At 39.8% G+C, this 13,601-nt stretch overlaps 1 protein-coding gene across 3 annotated transcripts in view; it reads right to left on the bottom strand.

Annotated features, from left to right (window-relative positions):
* The window catches only part of lrriq1 (leucine-rich repeats and IQ motif containing 1), a 44,855-nt gene extending 37,432 nt beyond the window's left edge, over positions 1-7,423 (bottom strand). For 2 of the 3 annotated variants that reach the window (XM_072695750.1, XM_072695752.1), the window contains exons 1-10: positions 7,367-7,423; positions 5,663-5,786; positions 4,824-4,926; positions 4,628-4,728; positions 4,278-4,356; positions 3,230-3,447; positions 3,056-3,124; positions 1,528-2,958; positions 613-765; positions 361-511 (exon numbers count right to left, since the gene is read on the bottom strand). In XM_072695750.1, the coding sequence (XP_072551851.1) occupies positions 361-511; positions 613-765; positions 1,528-2,958; positions 3,056-3,124; positions 3,230-3,447; positions 4,278-4,356; positions 4,628-4,728; positions 4,824-4,926; positions 5,663-5,785 (2,428 nt within the window). In that variant the 5' untranslated portion in view covers position 5,786; positions 7,367-7,423. Of the gene's footprint in view, positions 1-360; positions 512-612; positions 766-1,527; positions 2,959-3,055; positions 3,125-3,229; positions 3,448-4,277; positions 4,357-4,627; positions 4,729-4,823; positions 4,927-5,662; positions 5,787-7,231; positions 7,244-7,366 lie in introns of those variants that run through there. The other variant, XM_072695751.1, reaches the window with a different exon arrangement.
* Between the last annotated feature and the right edge of the window lie 6,178 nt (positions 7,424-13,601).

Below are 13,601 nucleotides of genomic sequence, written 5' to 3'. Positions count from 1 at the left end.
ACAAGACGCCTCAAAACTGTGATGACTAGACGACTGGGTCAGAGCATCTCCAAAACATCAGGCAAGTCTTGTGAGGTGTTCTGTGGTATGCAGTATTCAGTGCCTACCTGATGTAGTCCAAAAAAGGACATCTGGTAAACCTCAGGAAGCCCCACCTTGCAATTTACAGGACTTAAATGATTTGCTGCTAATGTCTTGGTGCCAGATACCACAGGACTGCTTTAGAAGTTTTGTGGATTCCATGCCAGGTCAGATCTGCTGTGGTAGCACAAGGGGGACCTCCTCAGTATTAGAATTAGGCACTAATGTTATGGCTGACCCGTGTATGACCAGAATTATCAGCCGCAGTAAGCTACTCACTGATGCGGGAGATGATGTTGTGGGAGAGCTGTAGCACGGTCAGGTTAACAGCACTATCCAGACCGTGGATGCTGGTGAGCTGGTTTCTACTCAAAAGGAGGACCTCAAGTCTGTCTAGACTCCCAAGGTTGACGTATGTGATACTGTTGTCCTGAATAAGAAAAGGAAGACATAAGAAGAAACTTGGGCTATAAGTAGCTCTTTGAGGAGAAATCCATACAAACGTGTCTAAACAAAAACATAAGGGCGTACCTGTACATCAATGTGCCTAAGTCCACTACAATGGTTTAGTGCGTCAAGGGCCTGAAGTCCACATCTCCGGAGGGTCAGCGACTGCAGACTTGTACACTCAGACAGTGTGGAGAGACTGCAGCCAGGCAAGTCCTCCAGAGTTACCGTGGTTACCTGATGTTGGTATTCATTACAAAGAAGATTTAGACTTCGGCTAAAACTTCAAGGACAGCAAACACAGCAAACACTGGGGTTCTTTACACAGTGTCGTCTGATTCACGTTGGGCCTTTAGTGACAGTCAAAGAACCTCCACGTAATACACTGTGTCCAAATGTTTGTGGACACCGCTTTTAATGAATGCATTCAGCACCTTTGCGTTGCACCCACTGCTGAAACAGATGTGCAAATGCACACACACAGCTTGTCTAGTGTCTGTAAAGAAGTATTGCCAATAGAATAGGACTCGCTGATGAAAAAAAGCAGAGCAGATGAAAAAATTTACTTATGCCTATAATACCAGGCGTGGGCTAGAGGGGCACTGAGCTGTGGAGCAGTGGAACTGTGTTCTTTGGAATGATGGATGGTGCTTCCTCCAATACTTTTGGGATGAGTTAGGGAATTGAGGATGGCGTGGTAATCATTCAACATCCTAACCTTAATGCTGTTGTTGCTGAATGCAATTAAATCCTCACAGTAATGCTCCAAAATCTAGTCTTGAAGAAAGCCTTCCCTGGACAGTAGAGACAGTTACTCCAACAAAAGCAGCATTTTTTTTTAAACCCACGATTTTGGAAGAAACAATGAATGAGTAGGTGTCCCAATACTTTTGTCCACATAGTGTAGCTTTGTTCTGATTTAATATAATACTAATGGAAAATGGCCACTTATAACTCATAACTCATATCACTTATTTGTGTTTGACTTTTTGATGTTACCTGTCTGAGAGCACTCCAGGACCCAGACTTGAGGATAGTGTCCACAGGTAAAGGTGGAAGGGTGGGCATTGAGGTTCTTCTAACCTCCCTCTTCCTCGTTGAGGCTGTGACCCCCTTCCTCTTGTTTTGCATGGAGAGCTTGGACCAGGGAATGCAGTTCATCATCCAGGCCAGCCTCTTCAGCTCTGTGCTGTCAGGCAGGCATATGGAGCTTGAGTCTTGGGCACAGTTCTCCACTGAATCTGTCATGTCACACTGGTGCCCTCTGGTGTCTGTTTCAGATTTTTCACCATCACATTTAAACTCGAGCTGTGCTTTGTTTGAACCTGCTGCTGCGGTAAAAGAGCTGGTCTGGATGGGGGCAGTGGGGCCTGGTGAACTGAGGGGATGGAAAAGCTGGTCTTGATGTCCATTGCTAGAAGGTTTAGGGCTAGGTAAGACACTAACAAGGCTTTTATCTGACTTGGGAGGAGATGGCTGAAGGACAAGTTTAGCACTTTCTGTATTTCTAATTTTGTCTTTAGCTCTAGTTGTCCCCCTTTCCATTTTTTGTCCATTGTTTTCCTCTTTTATCTTTGGCACAATCTCTTCTTCTCCATTACTCGTCATTTCCTCTAGTTTTATCCTATACCCTTTCTGCATAAGCCCAGTTTCTAGTTCTTTCTTTTTCTTCTCCTCCTCCACTATCCTTTTTGTGTCCTCCTTCCCTTTTCTTTCCTCCTCCTCCTCCTCCACTTTCCTCTCATCCTCCCCTACACCTTCCTCCTCCATTCTTTTACTTCTATCTTCCATCTTCATTCTTCTCTCCTCCACCTGCTGCCCATCTCGCTTCTCATTTATCTGTATGCCTTTCCTGTCTTTCTGCATCTGCTTGCTTTCTTCCTCCTCCTTTCTTTCCCTCTCCTCCTCCTTTCCCTCCTCAATTCTCCTCTTTTCCTCCTCCATCCTCTCCTCGTCCACTCTTTTCCTCCTTTCCACATCCTCCTTTCTCTTCCTCTCATGCTCCATCCTCTTTGCTTCTTCCCCTTGCCTTCTCTGTTCCTCTAGCTTGCGCTCTTTCTCCAGGCGATGGCGCTCTCGTTCCTTGGCTCTCTCATACTCAGCTCTTCTCCTCTCCCGTTCCTCTTTCTGAAGCCGCTCCTCCTCAGCCGCTCTCCTTCTCTTCTCCTCCCACTCCTTCTTCAGCCTTTCCTCCCTCTCTCTCCTCCGTTCCCTTTCTTCCCTCTCCTCCTGTCTCCTCCTCTCCTCTTGTCTCCTCTTGCTCAGCTCGTTTTTGCTCCATCGACGCGCCAGTGCCCCTCTGAAAGCTGCCTGAAGCTTGGTGGCCGCTCCACAGCACCTCTCTTCAGTTCTTCTCCTCTCCTCCTGCTGGGCCTCCTCGAAGACACGCTTCTCCTCCTCTAACTGCTTCTCTAATCTCTTGATCAGCTCCTGAGCCAGACGATTCACATGTAAACATTATGAGACGTTCAAGATGAACAACATCCACAGATCTGAGTTTTACCTGAAAGCTTCATTTTAAACTCACCTGCTGTTTGGCCACTTCAAGTTGAAGACTATGATTTGTGAGATCTCCATCATCTTCAAGATGCTCACACTGTGAACGAAGAGCACAAAAACATGTGTTTTTCTGTTATCATCATCAGGTGGTTCCAAACACTGTGTACAAACTGTAGGTAGATTTCTTTACAGATAAACATACTGAGCTTGTTCCGTCCATCTTCCGCAGCCCCTCCTCAAACTCCTCAAGTCTGCGCTTCTTCTTCTCCTCTTCCTCTCTCACTGAGTTCAGATGGTGCTCCCTCTCAGCCTCCTGCTCTGCTAATCTCTGCTCTTCTTCTTTCCTCAGCCTCTCCTCTATTGCTCTCCATTCAAAAATGAGCAGCCTTTCCGTCTTCTTGTAAGCATCGTCTTCAGTTTCTGAAGTCAACACAAATCCTCATATTTACATGATGTTAAAATGAAAAGTCTATGGCCAAAATACAGAGCTGAATCTTTCACAGCGGTGACATCTAGTGGTAGATATCAAATATCAAATAACAGCTGAGATGTTCCAGTAATATTCTACTGTATATACTATATACTGAACATACACTAAATGTCCAAATGTTCATGGAGACCCCTTCCAATGAATGCCTTCACCTACCTTAGGTTGCACTCAGAGCAAATACACACACAGCCTGTCTAGTCTCTGTGTAGAAGTATTGCCAATAGAATAGGACTCTCTGGAGCGGATAAACATAAACCTTCTGTCACAATGTTTAATGTCAGGCATGGGCTAGAGGGGTACAAAGCCCCCAGAACTGAGCTGTGGACCAGTGGAACTGTGTTCTCTCATTCAGTACGTTTGGGATTTGGAAGTTGGGGATGAGGTGTAGTGATCACCCAACATCCTGACCTTACCTACAAGCTTCTTGTTGAATGAAATCAAATCTGAAATCAAATACGTTTAATTTCAGAACAAACAATGAATTAGCAGGTGTCCCAATACTTTTGTCTATATAGTGTAACACTAACTCCACATCTAACTATACCTACACCAATGCCACCAATCATAAGACAAGCAAGTTGAAAAGGATGTGCTGTCGGGTTTGCTTTGTTGGTCATGGTTAGTAAGCAATGGAGATAACATTTCTTATATTTAGGCTCAAAAAAAAGAACATACATATTTTGCCATTTTCTGTAGCAATAAAAAAATTACAAGTTACAACCGATTGGGGTTTGACTTTAATTCCATCATGGAAACAAACCTTCATCCACATGTGTATTTTCCATGCAACTCCCATCAGCTTCATCTGGATCTACATGCTCCTTCATTTCTGAAATGATCTGAGAAAAATAAATAAATAATATATATAATTATATATATATTATGATATATTATAATATATATATACTATACTCATATATATATATATATATATATATATATATATATATATATATATATATATATAAATGAGGTTTGTTTTAAATAATTAAACATTTATTACTTTCTGCACCATTCTGTGATGGGACCTTTCGAATTCACTGGCCCGTGCTTCCCTCAGCAATGACTCAGGGGGTTTTACAATCACATCAACCACAAGGTCAGACTTACCCTTTCCTTCAGCTTCATAAGATCCTCGTCAGAATTACAGGCAAGTTCATTCAAAAGGTCATCAAAATTCTTATGGTGAGACAGTTCATAACATGCTGTATCTGCAGAGAAACAAGAACAACATTTTAACAGCTAAAAACAACAACATTTATACAGTCTGCAGTCACACAGTTGCACAATCTTCAATTTCCCTTACCGTTTTCATCAAGATCTTCAAGGATCAGCTGTTCAGCGGTATTCACTCTGTCATGTGAAGCTTCCAAATAGGTGAACACTGCCTCAGGAAAGTCATTCTCCAGCTGTTTGTCGAAAAGTGTAGAGAAACATTGTGAACCATCCAACACAAGAACAATACAATCATAAGAACTTATCATAAGACTTAGACCCCGTTTAGCCATTTAACAATGCAAGTGTGAACTCACCCAAGACTATAATAATTCCAGATACAAAGTCGATCCCTCAAACCACTTTAGGACGTAGTCTGAGGCGTATTTGAGCCACGTTATAGCAGTGTAAATGCATCTGTCTCTCCAAAATACATTCAACAACCAAAAACAAAAACCCTCCCAGTAGAAACAAAACACCACTAATAATTGTCAGGCAACAAGCTAATTTGCATATTATGTTCAACACAGTCTGACTAACTGAGTGTAAACGCATGTGGCTAAAATCCAGATACTGGCCATATGAAGTAGAGCAGGTGTAAACAGAGTACTAGTTCATGAAAATCCTAAAAAAAATTCTTCATCAGCTTTGTGATGTGTTTTTAAACCGCATTATTGTTCACAGCTCTGCTCTTATAATGAGGGACTCATGAGTGTCCTTGTAAACTAAACAAATCCCAAATAGGAAAACACTGGTAAACATCAGAATCTTTGTAAAAATACAAAGTGGAAAGGGAATCTAAGAAGTTGGTATATGAAGTCCATTGTACATTTAGTCTTATATGTATTTTAAAAATCACATTAAAAACAAAAAAGCTTATACAGTCCCAAAGGTCCAATGCTCTAAAGGACAAATGCTTCTGATACACACCTTTCCACTGGATGCAGTGAAATCCTCTTCAGGTTCTGCGTCGTCTGAATCAGAGTCAGAGAGGTTCAGGCTCAGCTTTTCCAGCTCTTCATCAATAGCTTGATCTATGGCATCTGATTCCATCCTTAAATGATAATGTACACAGATCAAAGTCTGGCACTTACTACAACCCCTCCCCCCATAAATCCCTACATGTGTCCCTATTATGAATCCCCATTAGGCTGCTGGACCAGTGGTGAAAATAATATTCGGAGATGAGGAGCAAATCTAGAAAATACTAGATCACCAAAGCCATGAAGCCTTAATGGAGGAACGGTGAATATACCGAGCAAAAGAAGAAGTGAGAGTGTAAGTGGGTTTGTAAGGAAGGAGAAGATCAGACAAGTAAAAGGAGCAGGATGTGGCCACTAAATGAAAGAGTTAAGATGAGGATGCCACCCAGATTTAGATCCAGCAAAAAATATATGTTTATTTCTTCTCTTTTTTCTGCGCTTATAGTCTAAAAAAAGCAAAAAAAGTCAAATATTACCCTAGAAATAGAAAGTAAATTAGTTCCTTACATATAATCCATTATTGCATTTTGAAAATATTCATGATAGGGCATTCTTTTTTTATTAGTGGCATATATATAATTATATATAATAATTATTATTATGGAATAATTATGGAAAAATACCTTCCCAAACAGCAGCTTTAGCAGAATTGCAGACTGTAGCTAAAGTAAAAATTATCAGGTAAAAAAACAAAAGTTTTGAGTAGCTTCTACAGAGGTACGTCTTAGTAGATCCAGCTAGAATTTGCTTCGGGCATCAGCTTTTACATGTGTAGGATACAGGTATATTTACATTTACAGCATTTAGCAGACGCTCTTATCCAGAGCGACTTACAAGGTAACTCGTATTACAGAGGTGGGCCACTGTAGTGTTAGGAGTCTTGCCCAAGGACTCTTATTGGTGTAGCAGTATAGTCACCCAGACTGGGAATCGAACCCCAGTCTCCCACGTGGTGTGGTAGCTCAGTGGCAGGTAGTGGTGTTATCTGTTGCACCACACCAACCACAGGTAGTAATGTTATTTAGTACAACAATATATTCTCAAACAACAAATACAACAGTATTTGGTCAGAATCTGTAAGGTAAAAAGTATCAGGTCAAAAAACTTCTAAACTACTTCTGCAGAGGAGCTTCCTAGTAGATCCAGCATCTCCAATTTCAGCACCAGACCTGAAGTCAGGTGCTATTCTACTCTTTTTATTAGCTATTGATGTAAAATCTAATGTAGAATAAATAATGGTAGATTAATCTGCTCTCAAATAGGCTTAAGTCTTTAAAATGTAGCTAGAAATATAAAAATATTCATATTATAGGTTAAAACAACAACAACTTTAGTAGAAGTATTAATGTATTAGGTCACAAACTCTCACATTTCCTCGCAAATATATCTCTAGCACTAAGTGAAAGTATATTATATAAAGGTGCCTGAATAAAAGCCATCAGTTACTGCCTCGGTGGTCTTTTCCTGAATGCCATGTTTCTGTAAACAGCTGCTATAGCTAACGCTCCTGCCTCACCCTTTGCTGGTGTAGCGGCAGGTTGACTGGAGCTCAGAGGCTCTGAGACCGACCTATGCGAAACAATGCGCTTGAATTTCATCGAAGGCAACGACAAAAGCCTGAAAAAGAGAGCATGCATTAATCTAGCGCTACCTTCTGCCTGACAGAGCCTGAAGTCCGTTCAGCAAGTGCACTCAGCTCCCCGCACCCCGCACACCCACCGCAGTCCTCCCCGAAGCGCTGCTGGCGTTCGCGTCGCTCTGCTGTTGCTATAGAAACCAAGGGTACAGGGTGGGCCGAGGGACAAACTACTCGGCTGTGTGAGCGAGAGCTTCATTGTTTGTATTTTTTATATTTATTTTATCTCACAAAATCAAATTTACTAAAAATAGTGTCCAAATTAAACTGGAGAATTATCTTATAGATGTTCTTATACATGCTGTAATCCTCTTCAGTTGTTACGTTACTGCACTATTATGTGATTGCAACCCAAATTGGGGGAAAAAACACAAAAACAAATAAATAAAATAATATATATATATATATATATATATATATATATATATTTAATTTTATTATTTATTTTAGCAAAAATGTCAAAATATAGGGATTTTATTTATTTAATATTTATATATATTTTTAAAAATAGTAAATATATTTAAATACATTTGTTTTAGTTCTCAGTTTAAAAAACAAGATATATATCAAATGATTCAGCTGCATTTTGACTGTGTACTTGTACATATGAAACCTGTTTTTGCCATGTCAAATGTATATAACTCGAAGGGTACAGGGTACATCCTGGCTGTATTGTTTTATTAATTTTTTCTCACAAAATCCCATTTTTTATGAAAAGTAGACAGTAGAATTATCTTTATAGATGTTCTTATACATGCTGTAATCCTCTTCAGTTCTTCAGTACATTACTACACTATTATGTCATTACAACCCAAAGGAACAATATGCATATATATTTGTATTATTTTTTTATATTAAATCTATTTAAATACATTTGTTTTAGTTCTCAATTTAAAAATATATAACAAATGTTTTAACTGCATTGTTACTGTGTACCTGTACATATGAAACCTGTTTTTACCATGTCAAAACAAGTCACTTCATATATCTGTTCTATTTCCCTATAAAAAATAAATGTATATTAATGTATATTTGGTATTTAGGCAACACATTCTGAAATATATTTTAGTGCATGAATGAAATGCAGAGGAATGGAATGAAATGCAGTGAATTATGCTCATGTTTTTTTGTTTCATATGAAAAGGTTTGACCAATTTAAGGTTTGATGAATTAAATTAGCCGAGCATTTCACCTCCTCAGAAAGGGACGGCTGTGCTTTCTTTGATTGTTCCAATTAGCTTTTTCATAAAACTCTTAAGAAGGGACACTTAAGCTCCCTTTAGTGTAAAGAAAAGGTTTAAACAGTAGTAAATAAACAGTGTCGCAGTGTTTTAAGAACATTGGTTCAGTTTTTTTTTTCAGATTTAGTGATAGTAATGTGTTTTCTCTCTCAGAGACGTAAGTTACAGTGGAGGTTTCATCAGACAGCATTTGCATTTGACATCCTGTGCGAATGCTGAACAAAAACAGAACAAAAACTGTTGGTCTGAAGAGGCACGAATATTACAGAAAATGACCTTGGATTTACATCGGCTTGAGATTATTTTTTTTTACATATTTATTATTTTAACATATGGACATTTGATCTTCATTTGAACAATATCAAGAGAGTAATACAATTAAAGATAACATGGAATGCAATAGAATCAAACAAATAAAACAAAAACATGAGAATAATCAGTCAAATGTAATTTAATAAAAATTTGGACGTCCTGTTATTCCCCCCTTTGTCTGAAATAATGTTAATTTGACATTGCCTGTAACTGTCTACAAGTTGACTAAGTCTAAATTGACTAGGTGAAAGTTTTTCCTACTCTCAATGCAGAATTCTTTAAGCTGTGTGATGTTTTTCAGCTTCAGTTTTTAGACAAATGATCTCAGACTTTCCTGCTGCAAAGCAACCCCAAACCATTACATTCACCTCCATGCTTCTCAGTTGATCTGGGGTCTTGTGCTCAAATGCTGTGTTTGGTTTGCACGGCACATATTCTCTGTTACTGTGTCCAAATAATTCAACCTTGGGTTCATCTGTCCAAAGCACATTGTTCCAGACGTCCTGGTCTTTGTCCACTGAGATGTCCTCTGGCCAACTATAGACTTGCCTTTAGTCTTAGTCTTAGTTTTTTTTTTTGGTTTTTCCTTTTTGACAATAAAGACTACCTGCTTGCAAACCTCCCATGAAAATCGAAGCAGTGTGGTCTCATTCTGATACTAGATGCTGTACTTTGACTTCAACTGTGGCAGGAGCTACCTGTAGGTCCTGTGATGACATTTTAAAAGGGTTGGAGAGTACAGCATCTTGTGGCTGAACTTGCTAGGACAGCCTGACCTGGCCATGCTGGCAGTTGTTTAAATGTTCTCTCCTTGAAATGATTAATAATATAATATAATATAATATAATATAATATAATATAATATAATAATGAAATGATTTAGCAGTGGACAGTGAAACGGCTGATTTCTAAATGTTTTGAGATCATTATAAATTCCTTCCCAGACTCAAAACATCTACAAGCTTCTTTCTGAAGGCCTTAAAGAGCTTGTTGGCTCAGGCCATGTTGATATCACTCACTCCCCAATCAAAGCAAACCAAACTAAATGTCTGAGGTTTAAATAAGACAGACCTTCAAAATCCTCCAAATGTTTAGGCAGTTTCAGTAGTAATAAATGTGAGGGTGTCCTAACCTTTTTCTTTTAAAAATGCATTTCCATTAATTGCATCTGACAAATTAATTTGAAAGCTTTCTTCAGTTGTATGAGTTTAGTTATATCACCTCCATCCCCCCATATTGTCTAAATGAAAATGTTTAATTATGTTTAAACAGTCTATGATATTCATGGTGTCTACTCATTTATCCACACTGCAACTAACAGTGGATGTTTCATCAGACAGACATTTGCATTTGCCATCCTGTGTAGCCTTGCACAAAGACAGAGGTGTGAATACTGAACAAAAACCCCCCGAAGAAATATTGTTTCCTGAAGAAGCACAAAGGGCACTCTAACCTGTTTGCTCAGCATCTGCCAGCATAAATACACAAGGTTTCAGTCTTTGACTTTTCGCCTGTGATAACTTCACCTCTGCCACACTAACTGTCAGAAATCCTTGTCTTAAAGCCCCTGCCTACTCATTTCATGATTCTCTTCTAACTAATATCTATAATTTTATGATGAATTTACTCTGAACTGGCAAAGAAAACATGATTTTTTAAATTTGAAATTTACCACATTTTATATCAGTCAGATACAGTGAATACATGAATCGAAGTCAGAAAGTGTGCATTCAAAAAAAAAAAACCCAGCTATAATAGAAAACTGACCCTGCTACTGAGGAGAGGGGCGGTGGTGTGTTTACCTTCCCATGGTGTTGCCACTGCCAATCATTCTGAGATCTGACACGCCCTTGTAGTTCTCAGTGGACTTCAGCTCGCGATTTTAGAGCATCTAACTGTGAATAAACTGCATTAATATGTAAATATTTATTGAATATAACATTGGGAAATGCTTATTCTGTTGCATATCTTTAATTTTTTTTATAAAAACCAGTAGATCTTTGAAGAACATGATGTGAGGAACTACTTAACCCACCCCCTCAAGGAAACCTTGAGTCCGATTTCATGAGCACATGGACTATGCCTATAAAGGCCTTTTTTCTCTCTTCAGAAACAATTTTACTTTCACATTAAACATTAAAAATGCCCCATACGGTCGGTTTTACTGTTGTTGAAGTCAAACCAACTGTCCATGTTTCACCAGATCCGTAAGAAGCATTCACCAAGTTCAATTGCTCAAAAAGGCCCCATCAGCAAGCCTTGTCCACTCCGATTAGGAGAGAGTGGTATCCACCCCTTTGTCAGTGGGCAAGGTGTCCGGAGCTTTTTGTCTGAGAGCACAGAACCCAGACAGGGACCAGACAGGCCGAGGCTGCAGATTTACACTGCAGATTAGGCCAGTCAAAGGCGGCTTGGCTCCAAACGGAGCTCAAGTTTGGATAGTGTCCCTGTGTTTGCACTGTCAAGGGTTTTCTGTTACTGGTCTGTAGCCATTATCTGGTGACCACTCTTCAAGCTGATCGTTTCTATTCAGGTTGCAGACTGAAATAAAAGGTCACTGCACCGCCCAGGTCTCAACTGCAGGACTCCTCCACACAGCCTGATGCACAGGGTGATGAAAAAGTTTGGACACCCCAGTCCCAGTCCAATATTTCTGTTGTTAAGTAAGTAGTAGATTCACTCCTCAAAATCTGATCTCCAAAAGTTAAAGAAGAAACATTCTTTTCAACATTTTAATCACGATTAGTCAAAAAAGGAAAAAAGAACACCATGCTAAAGTTTGGACAACTTTCACAAACGTCTCAGACCTTATGTAGCTTATGTAGTTTGAATTATGGCTCATTCACAATTGTTGCCACAAATGTCAGGTGATTCAAATTTAAAGCTTCATAAATACTCAGACTCCTCAAACCTTGTCCTAGAAATCAGCAATCATGGCGGATAGTGATGATGGATAATCGGATAATGATGCAAGTGCAGAGGCGATGGCTGGCTGGCGATGGCCAGGCCCCTGTCCGATTTGTGCCGAGCATGCCCTAGACCTCCCTACTCCTCACTGGGTAACAGGCTGATGCTAGCACTGAGTTAGCATGTTTAGCCAGTGTAGATATGGTAGCAAGTGTGACTGTTTGATTATCAAAACGAGAGCCAGCGGTATCAACCAGCGTTAAGACATCCTGAGCTTTTCAGCTAAACTTCTAAGCTTAACATATATATTATATGGATAAAAGCTATAACAGTTAGTGGAGCAGGTGTCTGGCTGGCTAGCTTACGTGAACTTATCGCTAACTACGCTAAACCACAATTCGGCCTAACAGGACACGACTGTTATATTCAATGTCTAACTGATGTTAGTTCTTTATCATTTTGTGATCATCTATAGGTAGCACAGATTGCTACTGGACACCTGATCCATGTCTACCTGAATGTTTGCACTGAGCACGTGCAAGAAAAGCACAAGGACGTGAATCAGGTAGTGAAAGGAGGACTTCCATAGATGTATGTTGGCAGCATTGCTTCTTCACTTCCTGTTAGTAGAAAACGGGTTGTGTGTTAATATTTTGTGTACTAATCGGCCAATAGTATTGGTGTGTAGCATGCAATTAAGATGCCGTCAATTAAGATGTCACCGAAACACACGCCAGAACTGATGCAATGCCATTAGCTCTTTCAAAATCGATGTCTGCACCCTTGGCTTTCTTCTTATCCCATGTCTTGTGATCTCATTGGCTGTAGCTAGCTAACTTCCAGTCGCAACACTTTTCACACCACCAAATTTAAAGTCGTCGCCAGAGCCAGATACTAAGCCTGTTAGATATTTGTCTGGGGCTTTGGAGACATCAGTGATCACATTTGGCGAACTCTCAGATCATGTATTTCGGCAGTTTACACATAGCGACCGAGCCAGCACCAAGCAAATGCTGACTTACCTCCAACCTGAAGCTTTTGTCTGCGATCTCCAAAAAAACATCCTGCCACTCTGAAACCAGGGCTAAAATCGTGTAGTGTGAATCTGGCATTAGCCACTGCCTGTAAAAATGAAATAATAATCAAATTATGGAAAGTAGGAGAAGGCTATAAGAAGATAGCAAAGTGTTTCCTGTAATTAAGTAATGCCAGTGAACAGTGGAGGTCAAGTTGAGGTCTGGAAGACCAAGAAAACTTCCAGAGAGCACTGCTTATAAGATTGCTTGAAAAGCCAATCAGAACCCCTGTTTGAGTGCAGAAGACCTTCAGGAAGATTCAACAGAGTCTTAAGTGGTGGTGCACTGTTCTACTGTGCAGCGACACCTCAACAAATGGAAGAGTCATCAGAAAAAAAAAATGTTGCATCTTTACCATAAAATTCAGCGTTAGAGATTTTTAAAGAACCATCTAAAGAAGGCCCTGACTTGTTTTCCATTTTGTAAAGAAGTCCTGTGGACGCTGTATTTGTAACAAGCATTAAGACATCCTGAGCTTTATAGCTTAACTTATAAGCGTACATACTGTATATATTTCATGGCTAACAGCTATAACAGTTAGTGGAGCAGGTGGCTGCTGGCTAGCTTAACCACCCTCGAACCACATCTACCTCGAACCACCCCTCGGCCTTACAGGACATGACATTCTGTTTTGTTTGTATATTCTGACTGTTACATTTTGTGATCATCTGTGGGCAGCACAGATTGCTACTGGCAACCCGATCCATGTCCCCT

Source organism: Salminus brasiliensis, chromosome 13 (assembly GCF_030463535.1).
Source record: "Salminus brasiliensis chromosome 13, fSalBra1.hap2, whole genome shotgun sequence".
Classification (NCBI taxonomy): Eukaryota; Metazoa; Chordata; class Actinopteri; order Characiformes; family Bryconidae; genus Salminus; species Salminus brasiliensis.
Note: the sequence above shows the minus strand (reverse complement) of the source record. Positions and strands in the feature narration are given on the sequence as shown.